At 45.7% G+C, this 17,500-nt stretch overlaps 1 protein-coding gene across 1 annotated transcript in view; it reads right to left on the reverse strand.

Annotated features, from left to right (window-relative positions):
* Positions 1-17,500, reverse strand: part of aff2 (AF4/FMR2 family, member 2) — a gene marked incomplete at its 5' end in the record, with an annotated part of 139,361 nt that overhangs the window by 77,274 nt on the left and 44,587 nt on the right. Inside the window, 2 exons of the mRNA XM_079228227.1 lie at positions 13,626-14,059; positions 14,862-15,525. Of these exons, the coding sequence (XP_079084353.1) occupies positions 13,626-14,059; positions 14,862-15,525 (1,098 nt within the window). The remainder of the gene's footprint in view (positions 1-13,625; positions 14,060-14,861; positions 15,526-17,500) is intronic.

The raw sequence follows: 17,500 nt of genomic DNA on the forward strand, positions 1-17,500 counted from the left end.
TTAATTAAGAAAAGAATCAACATTGCTTTATTTTTTCTTTTTCGGTAAACAAATAGTCTTTCTTGTTTTCCAGTATTTATTTTTAGCTGTAATCTTTGCCGTCTAAAATATTCACGTTTCATAACTAACGCGTCTCTTTCTTACGGACGTGTCTGAACTTGCAGCGACTACCCAAAGCCGACTCACCCGTGGACTTTTTCATAAATCCCCGTCTTTATGCCGTTTTTTTATTCCGCTGTATTACAAATGCGGCTATGGGCATAGCATGGTGTGGTATAGCAATATGAAGAAAATGTAATTACGCTCTATCGAGACGAACAGGAGTGCTCGAGCCGCGAGTAGCGGCGCGCTGGAGTTACGGCTCTGGATGACATCTGTATTATCCGACAAGGGGAGGGAGATTCTCCGCTGTGATTAATTGCGAACACAACACCTCCTCCATACACCGACGCACACTCGGTCTCTCTCCGCTCAGAGGCGGAGGAAACCCCCCTTCATTAATATACACATGCACACACATACCTGTATTAATGAAGGGGAGGGGCACAGGGCTTTATATAGTCACACACACACCACCTCCTTTTTTCAAACTAGGGAATCAAAAGAGAATGACTGACAGGTGTGTGTTTGTGCGGGCTGTGTGTGTGGTCCGTCCGTGTGTGGTTCTCAGCGTGACGCCTGTGTACCAACTAAATAAGTGCCTCTTGAGAGGGGAGGGGACGGCGGGTGGAAGGTGAAGGGGTCCTCGGGAGCACAATATGGCATTAAATGTGTGTGTCCGTCTGCACATTTGCGTGTTTATTCACGGACACACACACACCCACACACACACACTTACATAACTACCAGAGGACTGAATAGATCCCTTTTGTCCACAAAATCAATGGTGTCACTTCAAACAAATGTGTCTCGCGCTGACGGGGTGTTTTATGTAGATTAGGACACACTTCTGAGACAGCAAGGGAACCTCTGGATACGGTGTGGGGGATGGGCCTGTATTGAATAGTCTGGGCTCCACACGACTTCAGCGGGCAAAACACACAACTAAACATCTTTCAAAGTTAAGACACGTCATCCGATAGGATGCTAATTGTTCTTCAGTTGGGTTCCCCGAGGATTTTGTTCAAAAGTGGATCGTTTTCCGCCAGTGTCGCTGCAACTTTTGGTCTCTTCAGAGATAATGCTCTCCTTGGTCTCACAAAGAAGACCAAGACAAAGCAGCTTGCTTCATCCACGCCGTTTCGGTTTGAGAACTCCGGGGGGCGGGTAACCAAGTGACCATATTTGGAAAGCGGAGGAGTGACGTAGAGACGACGTATACAGCTCGGGTAGCGGCAGTGACCTGTCAATCACAGTAAGCCTGCCTCAAAGCATACCATGTTTACAATGTTTACTGAGGGAATAAATGAAGAGAGAAGTAGAGTCATTTATATAGACTTCTATACAACCAGAGGAGTCGCCCCCTGATGGTCAGGAGAGAGAATGCACACATAAGTATACATGTTTATTTGTTTTCATTTTTTGCTTTCTTATATGTTTCCTTACATTGCCATTAGTGGGGGAAATTGTTTTGGGTGGAGTATCCTTTTTCATTTTGTAATACCCTGATCGCAAAAAAATAAATATCGTGATATAAAATCTAGGTCATACCGCCCACCCCACACATTGCCATCTTGACTCCATTCTCTCTGCTGTCAGGTAGAAAGAAATATAGAAACATGAGCTCCGGACTTAGGCCGGGTCCTCGGCCCTCGGCCCCTCGGCCCTTGGAGCGATAGGAGCAGGGGACACCCAGCGAAGCCAGAGGTGGGAGGACAGGTGAGCTTGTTACGCACAAAGACACACAGGGTTCGTCATTCAGAGGCCGGGATCGCCTCTTGATCAGCTGATCAGAAAGGACACCCATGTGCGTCTCGCTTCCCGTGAAGAAAGTCTTCTTCCTCGTCTACTTCAAACAAACACGCGATTTCCTGTGTGCTCAAGATTGCTTCACCAGCCTCTAAATGAACACTCACCCTCTCTCTGTATCTCCCTCCTTCTTCTTCTATGACTTCCTCCTTCTTTCTCTGCTGCTCCCCTACTTCCCTTTTATTTCCTCTCTCGCTCATCCTCCCTTCTTCCTCTCCTCCCTCTCCATGCAGTTTAAGTCTAAATCGGGGGATTTGGGGGTCTTAAGAGCTGAGGTGTAAAACACCGGCTGGTTCTCTGTAAGCTCTTAAGAGGAGAAAATAATCCAACACTGGCTCTTTTTTCTCAACTGCAGCTCTCCTCCCCCTAATCACCCTATTAGCTGCCTCCTCTCCTATCACTTCCCCTCTCCTCTCTCCTCTTCCTCTTCTCCTTTCCTCTCCCCTCTCCTCCTACCTACTGTCCTTGCCTTTCCTCATTACTTCTCTCTTGTCTCATATCATCTCTCTTCTCCCTTTTTTCTTCTCCTCCCCGCTCGTCTCCTATCCTCAATCCACTCCTCCCCTCTTCTCCCCCTCCTTTCTCCCTCTTCTCATTCCGCTCCTCTCCTCCCCTCTTGTCCCCTCTCCTCTCTCCCCCTCCTCCTCTCATCCCCTCCTCTCCCCTCTCCTCTCCTCTCTTCTCTCCTCCTCTCTACCCCTCCTCTCCCCCCTTTCCCCTCCCCTCCTCTCTCCCTCCTCTCCTCTAAAGAATGCCTAACATGGGACCAGACAGTTGTTCTAGAAGCTGGTCATTTGGTACCTGCAGTCTAATAATTCCTCATCAGAGTCATGGCTGTGTATGTATTCCTGCATTCAGGTCCATGTAACCGTGAGGAGGCATGTTCTGATCGCAGGACGCCTCTCGTCAATCAGCCGTTCATTGACACTGAGCATTTCCATAAATCTCTGGCTTTGGGCCGACTTTCATCTCTCACCGCCAGACTCCAGTAATATCAAGGAACAATATCCCCCTCCAAAAAAACAATGCAAAAAATAAATAAAACTTGGCAGAGAAAGACCGAGGGAGCCATTTAATCGTCTATCTTCCGTGTAATCTCTCTGATGCGTTCTCCCGTTCCCTCTCCGCGAGGACTAAATCGTGAAACAGAAGAAAAAAAAAACCTTGTTTCCTCTTAACTTTCCTCTCCTCTCTCCTATCTCTCCTCCCTCTCTCTGTCTTTCTGCGATGCTCTCTCGCCCGTCTCTCTCACCCTCCCCCTCTCTCTCTCTCCTTTTTATATTCATAGGATTTTAAAATGTCTGTAATGGCCCTGGTAGATCAAAACACTCCTTCTCCCACTGTGTGTGTGTGTGTGTGTGTTTACATCTGTGTGTGTGTGTGTGTGTGTTTACGTCTGTGTGTGTGTGTGTATGTGTGTGTTTGTGATTTGCATATCGTCGCTATGCTCTGATTGGCAAACTGGCAACGCAGAGCCCAGCGGGGCATTTTTTTATTAAAAGGCCCTACCACACACACACACACACACACACACACACACACACATACACACACACACACACACACACACACACACACAGAGTTAGGAACAGCCACTGGCCTGTATCAGAACCTAATGAATAATACTAAAGAGCGAGCAGTAGGGGTTCACCGTGTATTGTTTTGTAACGCCAAGAGTAATAAAGATTTTTATTACCATATTTTTATGAGCGCCAGACACGAGCTGTTATGGAATCGTCGGATATCTTATTAGCCGTTTCGGGCTGAGTTTTTTATCGCCCGAGATGAAGTTGCCTTGTTATTCATTATGTTTTACTGGTGGAGAAGTAGAAGTATTAACTAGGATGAGCTTCTCGGGGGAATAAATGTCATTGCATTTGAAGCAGTGCAGCGCGGCGTCATCAATCCCATCGGCGGACCGGATTCATCCACGTCGCCGCTTGTAAACCTGCGTTGATTTGCGTAACGTTTACCGACCATCCGCTTAAGAACGGGAGGGACGGAGGCCCAACAAGGTGCCGCTCTGAACTGGAAGTGGCTCATCGCCATGGTGACTGATGTAAGAACCACAGACTGTAGGAAGTGGACGAAGTCGCCGTGACATCACCCGTTTGTTCGTGGACCGCCGGTATGAAGCCTCCAGTGGTTTTGGCCGTCGCCATCTTGGCTTTTTGCAACTAGTGAACAGAAGAGACCATATGTGGACTGTGGAGGAAATAAAGTAGAGACGCAGTATACGTCTCTGGCGGCGACCTGTCAATCACCTTGTAGCCCCGCCCTAAAGCATTTACTAAATGAACATCATGCTGTATTGAAGAAGACTTGAAACTAGCGATTGAGACATAAACTCATGTTTACAATGTTTAGTGAGGGAATAAATGAAGAGAGAAGTTGAGTCATTTATATAGACTTCTATACAACCAGAGGAGTCGCCCCCTGCTGGTCAGGAGAGAGAATGGCGGTTTAAGGCGCTTCCCTGTGAACACGTCCGAACGTTTGGTCCCCACGAGGCCGGATGCGTTGGCATCATCAACACGTGTTCCTAGTCGTCCTTTACGATCAATCCTCCTGAATGATTCTTCGTGTGAGAAGTAATTCATGCACAGCTGCTGTCATGGTAACATAACGTTGCACCATGCATCATCGAACGTAATTTCTGTTTACTTTAACGGTCATAATGTTGTTGTTATTAATCTTCTTAATCAATCAGGAATACATAAATGAATCATTAGAATAATTAAGAAATTAGTCATTACATTAGTTGACTGATAAAAAAATAACCATTCATTTGATTAATAGATTAAATATAAATAAACATTACGTGCAGCCGTAGCTCAGGAAATATTCTGAGGAATACATGCTAAAAAATGTCCTCCCTCTTCTGATAAAGTACTATGATAAAGTACTATGATAAAGTACTTCAGTCACATGTAACCAGGGTTCTGTGATGTGAAGAAGCGTTCAGCCTCGTAGGAGCAAAGTGCATGTCTTTACTGGAACAATAAAAAACAGTCACTTTATTTGGCAGCATATAAAACTGTTAAAATTAGCTCGACACTAAAAAGCTGCTTATATGTTCAAGTCAATAACAATAACTCGATAACATCCTTTACTACGATACTGTAAAAGGAGCCATTCTGCACAACAGATACTTTTCAAGAGCATTTGAATGTGAGTTTAATTAAGTTACATATTTAAATGCAGGATTTTTACTTATAATTCACAACACTGTGAAATTGATGCTTTTACTTTAAAAGGATCTGAATACTTCCTCCGCCACTGCTCGTAATTCTTTTATTCAAATGTCACGGACGACTCCGGCTTTGAAACGATGAATTAAATCCTCGACAGCGTGACCCCGGGACCCCGCCTCCACGCCGCCGCTGCTGCCGGCACTTAAAAGGGCCCCCGACTCAGTCCAGCAGCCGGGGCGGAAGCTGCCGCAGACGAGCCGAGGATTGAACTGCATCGACCCCCGCGCTCGGCACTCAGCGGGCGCTGGGTGTCGAGCGCTCGGCGCCTGCCCCCAGCTTCGAACCGCCGACCTCGGGTTCGCCGCCGGAGTGTGGCCGGAACATTTTTAAATAGCAGCCGGCCAGCCTTTTGTCGGGAGGGGGGTAAATGTCTGATTCAGGAGGTGTGAAGGATCCACTGGGGAGCCGGGAGACGACGGTCCTCTAGAGGGGCCGATGACACCACCAGGCTCTTAAAGGGCCGGCGCAGATCAATGCTGATCATTGAGGCTAATCCGGCCAACAGAGCTGTGATGCTAATCCGCGGGGCCAACAGCTCATCTCCATCATGTTCTGTTCTAACCAGCGCCGCCACATAACTGCCCTCTCTGTGGCAGCCGCAATCATAAAACCCACCACACTGTGAGAGTGTGTGTGTGTGTGTGTGTGTGTGTGTGTGCTCTCTTAGGCAAGGCAAGTTTATTTGTATAGCACATTTCAACAACAAGGCGATTCAAAGTGCTTCACATAAAACCATTAAAAGAATCAAAACATAATGCAGATTTAAAAACAGTTAAGAAAACATTAAAACAGTCAAAAAGCAAAATAAAAGTTGAATAAAGGTTGCAGTGCAGTTTAAGAAATAAAATCTTAGAAGAGAGCAATCTGTGAAATGTTAAAGGAAACGTTGTCGGCAACGTTTCAAGCTGAAGCTTCAATTTCTGCATCTCACTTTATTTATTAAACTGCACTGCAACTTTTATTCAATTTATTTGAGCTTTTTGACTGTTTTTTTATGTTTTAAAATGAATGTTCTTAATTCTTTTTCAATCTTGTTTTCTTCTGCATTACGTTTTGATGCATTTAATGGTTTTATGTGAAGCACTTTGAATCGCCTTGTTGTTGAAATGTGCTCTACAAATAAACTTGGCTTGTGTGACGTCTCACGTCTTCACGTAACACACCCGAGCTCCTCGACACAGAGCTGGACCTGAAGCACCCCGTGGAGGCCGACCCGGGCTGCTGCCGCCCCTCTGTGATCTCCCTCATTGCTGTGATGACACCCTGGCAGCACCTTGCTGATGAGACCTCCCCTTTCATGCCATTTGGCTACGGTGCATTTCTTCCTCGAGCGCCCTCTCTCCTCTGCCGCTCAACGGCAGTTTGATTCCTTTTGTTTTGTAGAAGGCCATTTTATGATCATTTTATTATCAGCGTAAAAGCTAAATCATTTCATCTTGCTCTCCCTCTCTGCAGAGGCAATTAGTGGACCCTATGAACATCGAATAAATGAAAGCGTTAACAGGCTTTCATTGAGTGGCGGAGGAGCTTTGATACAGTATCAGAGATACCTGCTGCCTATAGAAATGTATTGGCAGGACCGTGTGTGTGTGTGTGTGTGTGTGTGCGTGCGTGTGTGTGTATGTGTGTGTGTGCATGCGCGTGTGTACACACATCCGTGTTACGTCTCGGTCGTGAGTTGACAAGCAGCCGGAGGGAAAGAGAGGCCTGATGGGTATTATGCAAATGAGGCCAGCTGTTTGCTGCATTGGCAGAGTCCTCATAACTCTCTTCTAGTTCTGCTGGAAGTGAGAGAATATTTTTACCCCCCCTCGTCGCCTCTTCTCTTATTTCCTCAGAGAAGGTATTTCTACACGCCGTATATTTATACACACCCAGCTCTCTGGCGCATTTTTTTCATTTTTTTTTTACCGTTATTCCCCCGCGAACGCCCGGCTATCCATCTGCACTGCTACGATAATGAATGGACAAACAGGGAAAGCTTCCTTAAGCATTTGTTGACTGCAGTAGAAAGTAAATTATTCGGATCCACAGCTCCTGAGAAAACAAACAGAGTGTTTTCCGTGAATAGGCCTCATGTTAATTCAGATACTTCACCACTGCAGACACTTAATTTCAGTCAATAGAAAGCTCTCTCTCGTGACCACTTCGCTGTGCTGGCAGACCCGCCGCTGCTGGGATTTAAGGAGATTCTTTGAATGCCATTTTTCAAGATACATTTTGTTTTTTTTGACTTGACTTTGCCAATATTTGTCGGTGAACATCGGATGACAATTATACAGTTTAGCAGGACGGAAAGAAACATTAGCCTTCGTTTGAAGTCGTGTGTCGGACCGCCTGACGTATTCAAGTAGGGCTGCAACAACGAATCGATAAAATTGATAAAAATCGATTATCAAAAGTGTTGGCAACGAATTTCATTATCGATTCGTTGTGTCGCGCGATTATTACGCCGGGCAATAAGTTGCGCAGAAGAAGAAAAAGAGCGGAGCAGAGCAACTGGCCGGCCAGCGTTTCTGAGATTGGAGTGAGACACGAGAAAAGCTGAGGTTGTGATGTTCTCAAAAATAGAAGATCTTTGACAGGTCGAGTCTTGGCCAATCAGTGTCTTCATGTTCCTCAAACTTGTTTTTAATGGAAGCTAGTCAGCTTGCTATCGCGTTAGCTAACGTGTTTGGTTGTGTATTGTCGTTAAAGTTCCGTTATGTTCCGTTACAGTTCAGTCTTGCTTGTAAAAAAACGTAACGTGATGAAACATGCCGTCACCCCCCGGTCTGGTTCAGTTCACGCTGTCACTCGTTAACGTTAAACCGGCACACCGGCGGATCTGGCTGCAGGTTTTTATTTTTTATTTTTACTCAAAGTAGAATGAAGCAAATCACGTAGTTGGGCTTAGCCAACAACGTGACGTCGTGGTCTTAAGAGACCCAGAATGAAAGAGTTTAAGGAAGAGGACGCTCTATATGGAGCAGTACAGCTTCCCTCAGTATTTCATACATATTGATAACGCAGGGTATGTAAATGCAGCCTCTGGAGGGATCAATTACAGTAAAAAGGGCTCACATTTGGCAGATGTAAAGCATAAATGTGTATGTTTTTAGTGTTAGTCCATTTTGTTGTTTTAATTAACAGCTCAGGGATGTTCAAGGAGCAACCTGTTTGTGCACTTTCTGAAGATGTTTTGCACTGTCACTTCTGTTTAAATAAAGGGTTGAAAATGAACGTTTTTTTGATAAAAACATTTTTTTTCTCCGATTCATCGATTAATCGAAAAAATAATCAAGCGATTAATTGATTATTAAAATAATCGTTAGTTGCAGCCCTATATTCAAGCACAATATTTACCGGCCTTTTAGCTCAGTTTTGGTCTCCACCACCTGGGACTCTTTAGCTGCTGGTGTTCACTGGCCAGCTACTGTGTCCATCCACTGTTGCTTTAAAAAGTTACCTGTGTGTTCATCGCTGAAGGCATCGCTACACACAGTCATCTCCGCTCACCCTATATAGGGTCTTCTTGTCGAGGTTCACCGTGTTCAAGTAGTTCAAGTAGTTCAAGTAGTCGTATGAACCCCAAATTAGTTATAATACTTTATTATTTTATATCATTTTTTTCAGAATTTCTTTCTGAAAAAAATTCATATTTTAAAAAGAAAATCACTTTTATAACATATTTTGATCATAACTATGAATAACCAGCATGATCTAAGCAAGATTGGCCGAAAATGTTTTTTGAGCGGTTTCCGACATGTTCAAAATGTGTGCTTTCAGACCCTTACCAACATACTAATGACACACCTTTTTGGAGAGAACAGGCCCTAATGAACCAATATCTGCAAAAAAAAAACACAGAAAAAAAAAGTGTTGGGGTGAATCGAAGGTTTTTCAGAAAAAAAACTTGTAAATTCTAATGGATTTGGATTACTTTGTTAGACTCCTAAAAGCCCGGACGGTTACGGAGATGTCTTTATTAGTGAAATCCGATGTTGTAAAGGGTACTTATGAGGGATTTTGTGAAACCTTACAGGCGGAATCGTTGGAATCTACGTAAGTACATTACTTAACGGTTACTTTAATCATGTTTTACACCAGATGCATCTTCTCACAAGGGTTGTGGTATTGTAGAACTTTAAATGAAGTTAAACAACGATGTGGTTGTGGAGATAATGAAGGATCCGTCAAAGGAAAACTTCTGGGGAGCTTGGGGCTTAAAAGTTTAATACATCGTTATTATGAAAATATTGATTAGTGCTGCATTAAAAGAACAAAAACTGTCAAATTGCTGTTTGGATCAGAAGCTTGTGTAGCTAGACAAAACTATGACTCTAATAACCGTGGCAGAGGAGAGTCAATGTGATGACTCAACAAGCATTTGTCAACAAGCGGGTGCAGCTGACGCCGATTTGCAGCGGCTCACCGCACTCAAAAGACGCTTGATGTGGAAAACGAATGCAAATTAGTAATATGACATCAGCTGGCACCTCCGAACGCCACTTATCGACCGCCTTCGCCCCGCACAGCCGCACAGGTGCCAAAACATTACGCGTTGGACTGATCAGAGCTGGAGTCGGCTGCTGAAACATTCCAGGCAACTTCCGGTGACATTCTGCCCCATTTGCACTTCAAGTGAGAGAGAATGTGTTAACGCCTGTCTTTGATCTTTTGAAGGAGGAGAAGAAAGAATAAAAGGAACCTTACGGAAGAGTAAAAGCTAATGAAGCACGAGCTGAAAGTGTTGTCATCCCTTCTGTCCCCGCGTGACCTGTTCAGCATCCACGTCGCTGAGCGCTTCCTGAGCGGATGAAAGGTCCTTGACAAGACCTTCTGTCACATGTTTTATAGTCAGTCCATCTGAAGTCAGTCCAGCCGGCTGCCTGAGCTGACATCCGTTTCCCTATAAACGTAAACGCCAGCGTTCCCTCTCACCCGGCGCCTGAGTTACGGCCCACAAAAGGCAGGATCCTCTCATGCCAAGAGGCGTAAACGAATGCTTTTCTCTGAGAGCCGAATTGATTTGGTCGCCGCTGGCCTCGCGGTGATTACCGACTGGAGGTCTCAGTCTAGCCTGCTTTCTTATTTACCGCCGCATTAGCGGCCGGGGCGCGCCTCCTCGGCGGGGAGGGCGAAGAAAACACCCCGGAAAGCCCCTCAAATCGCCGTGAAATTACACCGGCGCTGTCCTTTGAGCTACATGTAAATGGAACGTGTCACGGCGCTGTTGGAAGTGTCACCTGTCACCCCAGAGTGTACCTCGCTGCTCGCAGATACACTTGTTTATCCATTCCACTCAAGGGTTGTTTGTCCGAGTGCGCCTGAATGCCACCACGCCGCTCAGAGTGGAGCGCCGACAGGTCTTCGTCAGTCGAAGATGAAAGACGAGATCATCCCTAAGAAAATATCTATTGAAGTCTATTGAATGTATGTGACACTGAGGTTATTGAATCACAACGGATATGTTTACATGACGTGAATATTGAGGTACAATATACAATAGGCAGTACAATAAAAACTATTTTGTGGAACATTTTGTTCAGGAGAAGGTCTGATCTATTAGCTAAGTCTCAACATGTTGACATGAACAATGGTCCCTGCGTGTACTGCACGGGTTCTACTGATGGGTTCTACTGACGGGTTCCACTGACGGGTTCCACTGACAGGTTCCACGCTGGAACCCACGGCTCGGCTGCAGACCGGTTAGCGGGGTCAGAACTCTTGCTGGTCCGGAGGGGAGCGCAGAGAAACTTTACCTTGAAGTGATTGATTCAAAATATGCAATGAAACTGCAGCGTGAACAGCTAGACATCATAATGTGTCACACTGGATTAGTCCAAAGTAGATTCATGCAGCGTGTGTGTGTGTGTGTGTGCTTGTCCAGAGGTAGATTTAAGTTTACTGTAACTGTTAGGAAAAGATCGATAGTGTTATCTCTCTCTCTCTCTCTCTCTCTCTCTCTCTCTCTCTCTCCACACACACTTGGGAATAACAGGCTCTAATCAATAATTCTATAGTACTAACAGAAAGCTTTCACAGCAGTTTAAAGACTTATTGCCCCCCCCCACACACACACACACACACACACACACACACACACACACACACACACACACACACACACTCAGTGCACCTGAACTAACTTGGAAACCGTAAAACGGAAATGCAATCATACCTCAGGATGGGGGAAATAAATATATATCATTTTATATACTTTTGCAGCAATATTGTATCAATACCAACGACCAGGTCTCAATCTTTTAAATAAACTATTAATATAACCATCAGGATTGCGGGATGACCCGATGAACTGCTGTTCTACCTTCTATGAGAGATGGTTTCATAAGCTGCGACACCTGGGGTGATGATTCCTGCATTGACACACGTTATACATGTCAGAGGGGAAGCGACCCTCCAGCCTCATATCCGCCCAAAAAGGGCCTTGAATCATCGGCGTTAATGCTTTCTAGATGCTGGTCTGACGATACAGTGCAGGAGGAGAGCCCGTTCCGTTATTATAAGTATTGGACGAAAGAGAATTATATCATGATGTGTTCGAATGTCATTTTTTTGGTGAGAAGCTTGTATGCTTGTATGGTTGTTTGAAGGTCGATGTTTTCATAGCAACAAAACTGTGATATTAGATATTTGAGATGAATTATGAGCTGTTTGACTTCCAAACACTAGCTCTAAGCATCTTATTTCACATGAATAAAAATGACTAATGGTACGATTTTCAGTCAATAAAAATGCTATATCAGTGTTTTTAGAACTAGTTGATGATGATGATACGTATTTGAGTTCACTGGCTATAGGCCTGTTAGAAAAGGATGGAAGTGAGATGAAAACTATATTTTATTAGATAAAAAAAGATGTTGACAAACTGCATCATTTATTGTCACAAATAGGTAATAAATCCCAATAAATCCCAATGTTTGATGTGGCAATCATTTGGCATTGTGACTCATGGTGTCCTGATTACACGGTACCGTGGGGCCTCTGGTTCCTGTGTGGAAGGCGTTCTGGTTGGCTGATCAAAAAGGTAAAAGTGTGGACATTTTGCTCGCGGTTTCTCGACAAAAACAAATGAGCGGCAGGATTCTCCCAGTCTTTGGTTCGGCGTTTCAATCCTCCGCTCCGCCATTTAAGCTGCAGAACACATCCAATAACTCATCTCAGCAGAACAAATACAGCGATGATAAGGTGCTGTAATCAGTCCCTCATTGTCTTCCTCTCTCCCTCCTTAGTCTCCCTGCCTCGTCCCTCTCGGTTTCTTATCACCAGCCTCCCCTCCCCCCCCCTCGGTTCCTGCATCCAGTTTGCATTTTCCTTCCAATAAAATTCTCCCCCGGAATAAATATGAGAGGAAAAGAGAAAAAAAACTAAACGGTGAGCGGGGCGATAAAGGCAGCATCCATGGGTGTGTGGGTGAAAACAAAGTGAGAGAAAACCACTCACGGCCATGAATGTACTTACTCTCCTTCTCACCCCTCCACAAGAAAGTGTTGAAAGTAAAGTAGATTTTAATTCCCTCCCCGTCTCCCTTTTTGCTTCCTCCTTCCTGGTGCCATATGCTCAAAGCTCCATCTCGGGCTCATTTGGAGTGCTGGGCGCGCGCACACACACATACACACACACACATACACAAGCACACATACACACAAACATACACACACACACACACACACACACACACACACACACACACACAGGCTTTATCAAAGCACAGGAACAGCTGGCTTGCTCGATATGGATGACTACTCGCCTGTCAACCGGTTTCACACACACACACACACACACACACACATACACACGCACACACACACACACACACCATCAAGCCTGGTGTTTCTTGCCATTTTGAAAATGGAAAGTGAGTCAGAGACATAGAGGAGGAGAGAGTGTGTGTGTGTTCAGGTCAGAGAAAGTTAAATGGGTGTGAGTGTGTGCGTGTGAAGGACTTTTGTAAAGATTTGATGACATTTCAATTAGCCAAAAGCGTGAACATTCACCAACACCGGTGAGTAGAGGGAGTTGCTGTTATTATCAGAACGTGCAAACATGCACTCGTCTGTTTCTCCAACATTTGAACGTCGGTTATTGTTTGATGCAGATATGAAGCTGTGTTTGCTCATGACGGGGTTTCTATTGAGCGTGAAATGGTTTTACAGTTTTACACGGGTTTCTGGAAAGGTCCTGAGGTGGACTGTATTTATTAAATTGAGCCAGTTGGAAATTGAGATCGGCCTGGGAACTCTACCAAGCATCATTGTAATGGAAACAGTTTGTTCTTCGGGGGGTCATTGTGTGGTTTATAAAGCAATATTTAGCACAGAGGATACTGTGAAAATGTGTATACAAGTAAGTAAATATACAAATGTTTTAAATGACTATTATTTGTGACCCAATGCTGGGATCATCTTAACTCATCAGTGAGCGTACCGACGTGATGCGGCTGGTAATCGTGTTTCTTACCTCCCCCGTGTGGCTGAGACTCAGTTTCGGCAGCTTGTTCTTGGCGTTCCCGGCGTTCCCTCCGTAAGCCTGGCTGTTGTTGAACCCCTCCGTGGCCACCAGAGGGGGTTTCAGCTGCGGGGAGTCACTGGGCACCTGGTCCTGGCCGTCCATCGGGCGAACGTAGGCGGTGGGCTTCTGCTGGATCGCCATCGGCTTGCCCGATAGGCTACCGGGCGGGAAGGTGGGCGTGGTCAGCCCAGACGTGGGAGTGGTCAGACCAGGGGTGGGCGTCGTCAGAATGGAGGTGGAGGCCAGGGGGGAGGAGGATGTAGAGAGGTGGGAGCTGGTCTCGTTTTCGAACGGGGAGGATTTAAAATGTCCACCATTTTCCGCGTTAGTGGAAGACTTGAAATGGCTGCCTTCCATGGCGGAAGATCGGAAATTGCCGCCGTCTGCGAAGGAGAATGAAAAATGTGAGCGAACGGGAAAAATAACCAGAGCAACACCTGTTCTAATATAATTCTGTCAGAATCTACTGGCAACACACACAAAAAACAGATGGATGGAGCCAATCACAATCAAAGCAAATTATGTCTTTAGAAATCAGCTGAAAGATGTGATTTATCATCAGATGCAGATGTTCATTTTCAGAAACCCCGCCCAAAAGGTGATGGAGTCTGTTCCGCACTGTAATTATTCCCCAGCACTCATGGCTCCAGCAAATACAAACATCTACACGTGAATCTCACGGGTAAAGAAGCCCTTCTCTTTCTGTGGCGTGAATACAGGTTTGATGGATCCACACTCACTGCTTTAAGGAACAGCTCAGGACGGTCCTTCTTAAGATGTATATGTAACAAGTAAATAAAAGGAAATAGCAACAATGATACAATTGATTTTGATAATAATAAAAAAGGAGCTTTGTGACGTTTCTAGCCGGCTCGAAATACGAAACAGGTTTTTCTCCATTCTTCCAATTCTGCAGACACTGCAGGATTGCAGCATTATCTTAGCATAAAGACTGGAAGCATTGGGAGACAGCTAGCCTCGCTCCTTTACTTTAAGATTTAACACATTAACTACTCAAATTTAGAGGCTGATTTTTTGTTTTCAACACTGAAGAGAGCCAAGCATACCGTTTCTTCCTGCTTACTGCTCTAATGTTATTCTATGCTATGCTAAGCTAACTGGCTGCTCTCTTTTTAGCATACAAACACACGACTGCTGTGTTTCGCAGTTCAGGGCGGGGCTTACCTGGAAGAGGAAGGGTTTTGGACGGGTGTGAAGCGTGCCTTCTCCCAGAAGAGGACGAGGAAGAGGAGGACGAAGAGGAGGAAGAAGGGCTCGAGTCGCCTTTGAGGCCGAGTTCGTCTTTGAGCGAGCTGAACAGCTCGTCGTGCCGCTGCATTTGCTGTTCCTCCAGTAGAGACAGTTTCCCTCTCCCGACCGTGGCGGCCGTGACTGGCCCCGTCCCGTTCGCCACCAACCCCAGAACGAGGCCCGCCCCTTGGGCGCTTTGTCCGTGGCCGGCCCTCGACCAGTCCATGGAGCTTCGGGACTTTTTCGAACTTGGATGCTGGGTCGCCGTGGCGCTCGCTGACGACGCGGCCACGGCGGGCGGCTGCATGGCAGTCGAAGAGGAGGAAGATGCGTTTGCCATCCTCTTGTCCCCGCCTCCCTCTGCTACTCCTCCTCCTCCTCCACCACCTGTCCCTCCTCTCAGGGCTTCGTTGAAAAGCTGGGACTCCATGGCCGGCCTCTCCGTCGTCGACGTGGTCGGGGTCTGCAGGTTGTTGCTGCCTTTGGGGATTCCCACCAAGTGGCTCTGGTTGGAGTGGCTGGTTAACAGGTCTTTCATTTCCTCGTAGGAACCCAGCGTGTTCTGGACGCGACTGGCTAACGCATCACCTTTATTCGTCTGAAAGGGGAAGGGAAAAAAAAAGACAAGAGGAAGGGCGAGAGAGAGAGCGAGAAGAACATTAATTAAGTCTTTCAATTTTCCTTTTTTCTTCAGGCTTGATGAAAAGCCCTCTTTATTCATCCGGGGAAGAGCAGCGCGAGACGGAGAGGGGTGACCACTGACCAGACATCAGGACGAGATGATTAATTAAAACACATGCCACCCTTAAGAGGGTCCCCGTCCGGGCTGGTGCCGTAAAATTAATGGGGCAGGAATCATTATTAGCCCGACCCCGGATTTTCAAGCAATCACGGGTTGGAGGACAGTGCGGGCCGTGCTGATATATGGCGGAATGGCACCTTCAGCCGCTACGCACCAACGCCGAGATGTTTCTCAGAATAGCTCAAGAGTTCCTTTAGTGTCAGCTGGCGACAGCTTCATTAATGATGGAGCGGCACGTTTTGGAAAAAGGACAAGGGCAATCAGCGGGAGGGGGGGTTTCAGTCGATCTAAATTTGGAACCGGATTCTCGCAGATTATCGTCCCCGTCCTTTGACATTTCTCATCTACCTGAGCAACATATAAGTGAAGCAAATACATTAATTATCCGGCGGGTTTGAATTATGTAAGATCCTGCAGGCTGTAATTCAGTTGAGACATTTCATCATGAATGGACGAACGCCGGGAGACGCCGGATCGGGTCCACGGGAGGAAACCAATGCAATATTACTGTACGTCGCTTGTTGTTTGTATGTTGCGGGGCGATCGATGGATCCGGCCGCCGAGGCGAGCCAACTGACAACGCGGTAACGCGGAGTGACAGTCGAGTTAAGCGACGGCGGGTTTAAATAGGTGGAAACGGATGAGAAGGCGTGAAGAAGACCTTCCATCTCACTTTCAGGACGGGATGAATGAATGTGAATGTTTGGAGAGGTTAATGAATTCATGAATAATGAAATGCACGTTCGTAGGCGGCGGGAGCTTAACTAATCGTAGGTAATATTTCTAGAGAGAGTGTTGAGTTACATGCAATAATAATAATAATAATGAGTCACCCCCCCACACTGATTGGAGTGGAACTTAACACCAATCACGCAGCAGCTCTGCGAGATACGGTCGGTTTTCCGTCGATGTGTATTTCAGAAGGGATAACTGCACATCTTGTGCGGTTGGTGAACGTGATCCACAAGTCTTCACTTCTCTAGAAAGCATGTTTCTTGGCTGTTTCTTGTGTGTCTGGTTTTGTTTTTTCCTCCCCCGATGCAAACGGTGTCAGTCAATAACCGAACAATACTGTTATAATGGTGAATGATCCATAGAAAGGTCTTGTTGCTGACGCCATCCTCGAATTTGCTCCAATAGAGAGTATTGTAAGTATAATTTTGAAGATAATTGCTATATTGCGGTTACTGTCTTTTGTGCTGTCCATTCTCGTGAAACGCAATTGCTCAGCTATGCCTGCAGGGGAAATTTCTTAAAATTTCCTAAAACTTCCACTTTGGACTCCAGGATGAATTGATTAGAATCTGGTGGTCAAAGGCCAACGTCAACAGCAAAACTCAATAGTTTGTACGCTAATTGTAATAATTGCACACACAGGTCTAACAGGATGAAATGGTAACGTGATTACATTTTGCACAGATATCAGTGTAAACCACAACATGAGCGGTACAACCACGAGACGGTGATCAGACTGATCATTTATGAGCCAGGAGAAACTAAAATGGCCACAAAAAAACAACTGGTGAAACGAGCCTAAGCGTCTCAGGAGGTCATCAGAATTCATCCTCATGACCGTACAAAACCTTGTGGTAATCCTTCAGATGGTTCCTGTAATACACCAGCCTGGAGCAAAGTGCTAGCATGACTAAAAGTCTCAGAGAACGCTAATGAGTTAGCAAACTAGATCCCAATCGGTAATCTGTCCGTCAACTAACTGATTAATAGAGTAGCTTCCACTCTGGAGGTAAACTCTCTTCGTATCAGACTGAAT

This window comes from Taurulus bubalis (assembly GCF_910589615.1).
Source record: "Taurulus bubalis genome assembly, chromosome: 13".
NCBI classification, from domain to species: Eukaryota; Metazoa; Chordata; class Actinopteri; order Perciformes; family Cottidae; genus Taurulus; species Taurulus bubalis.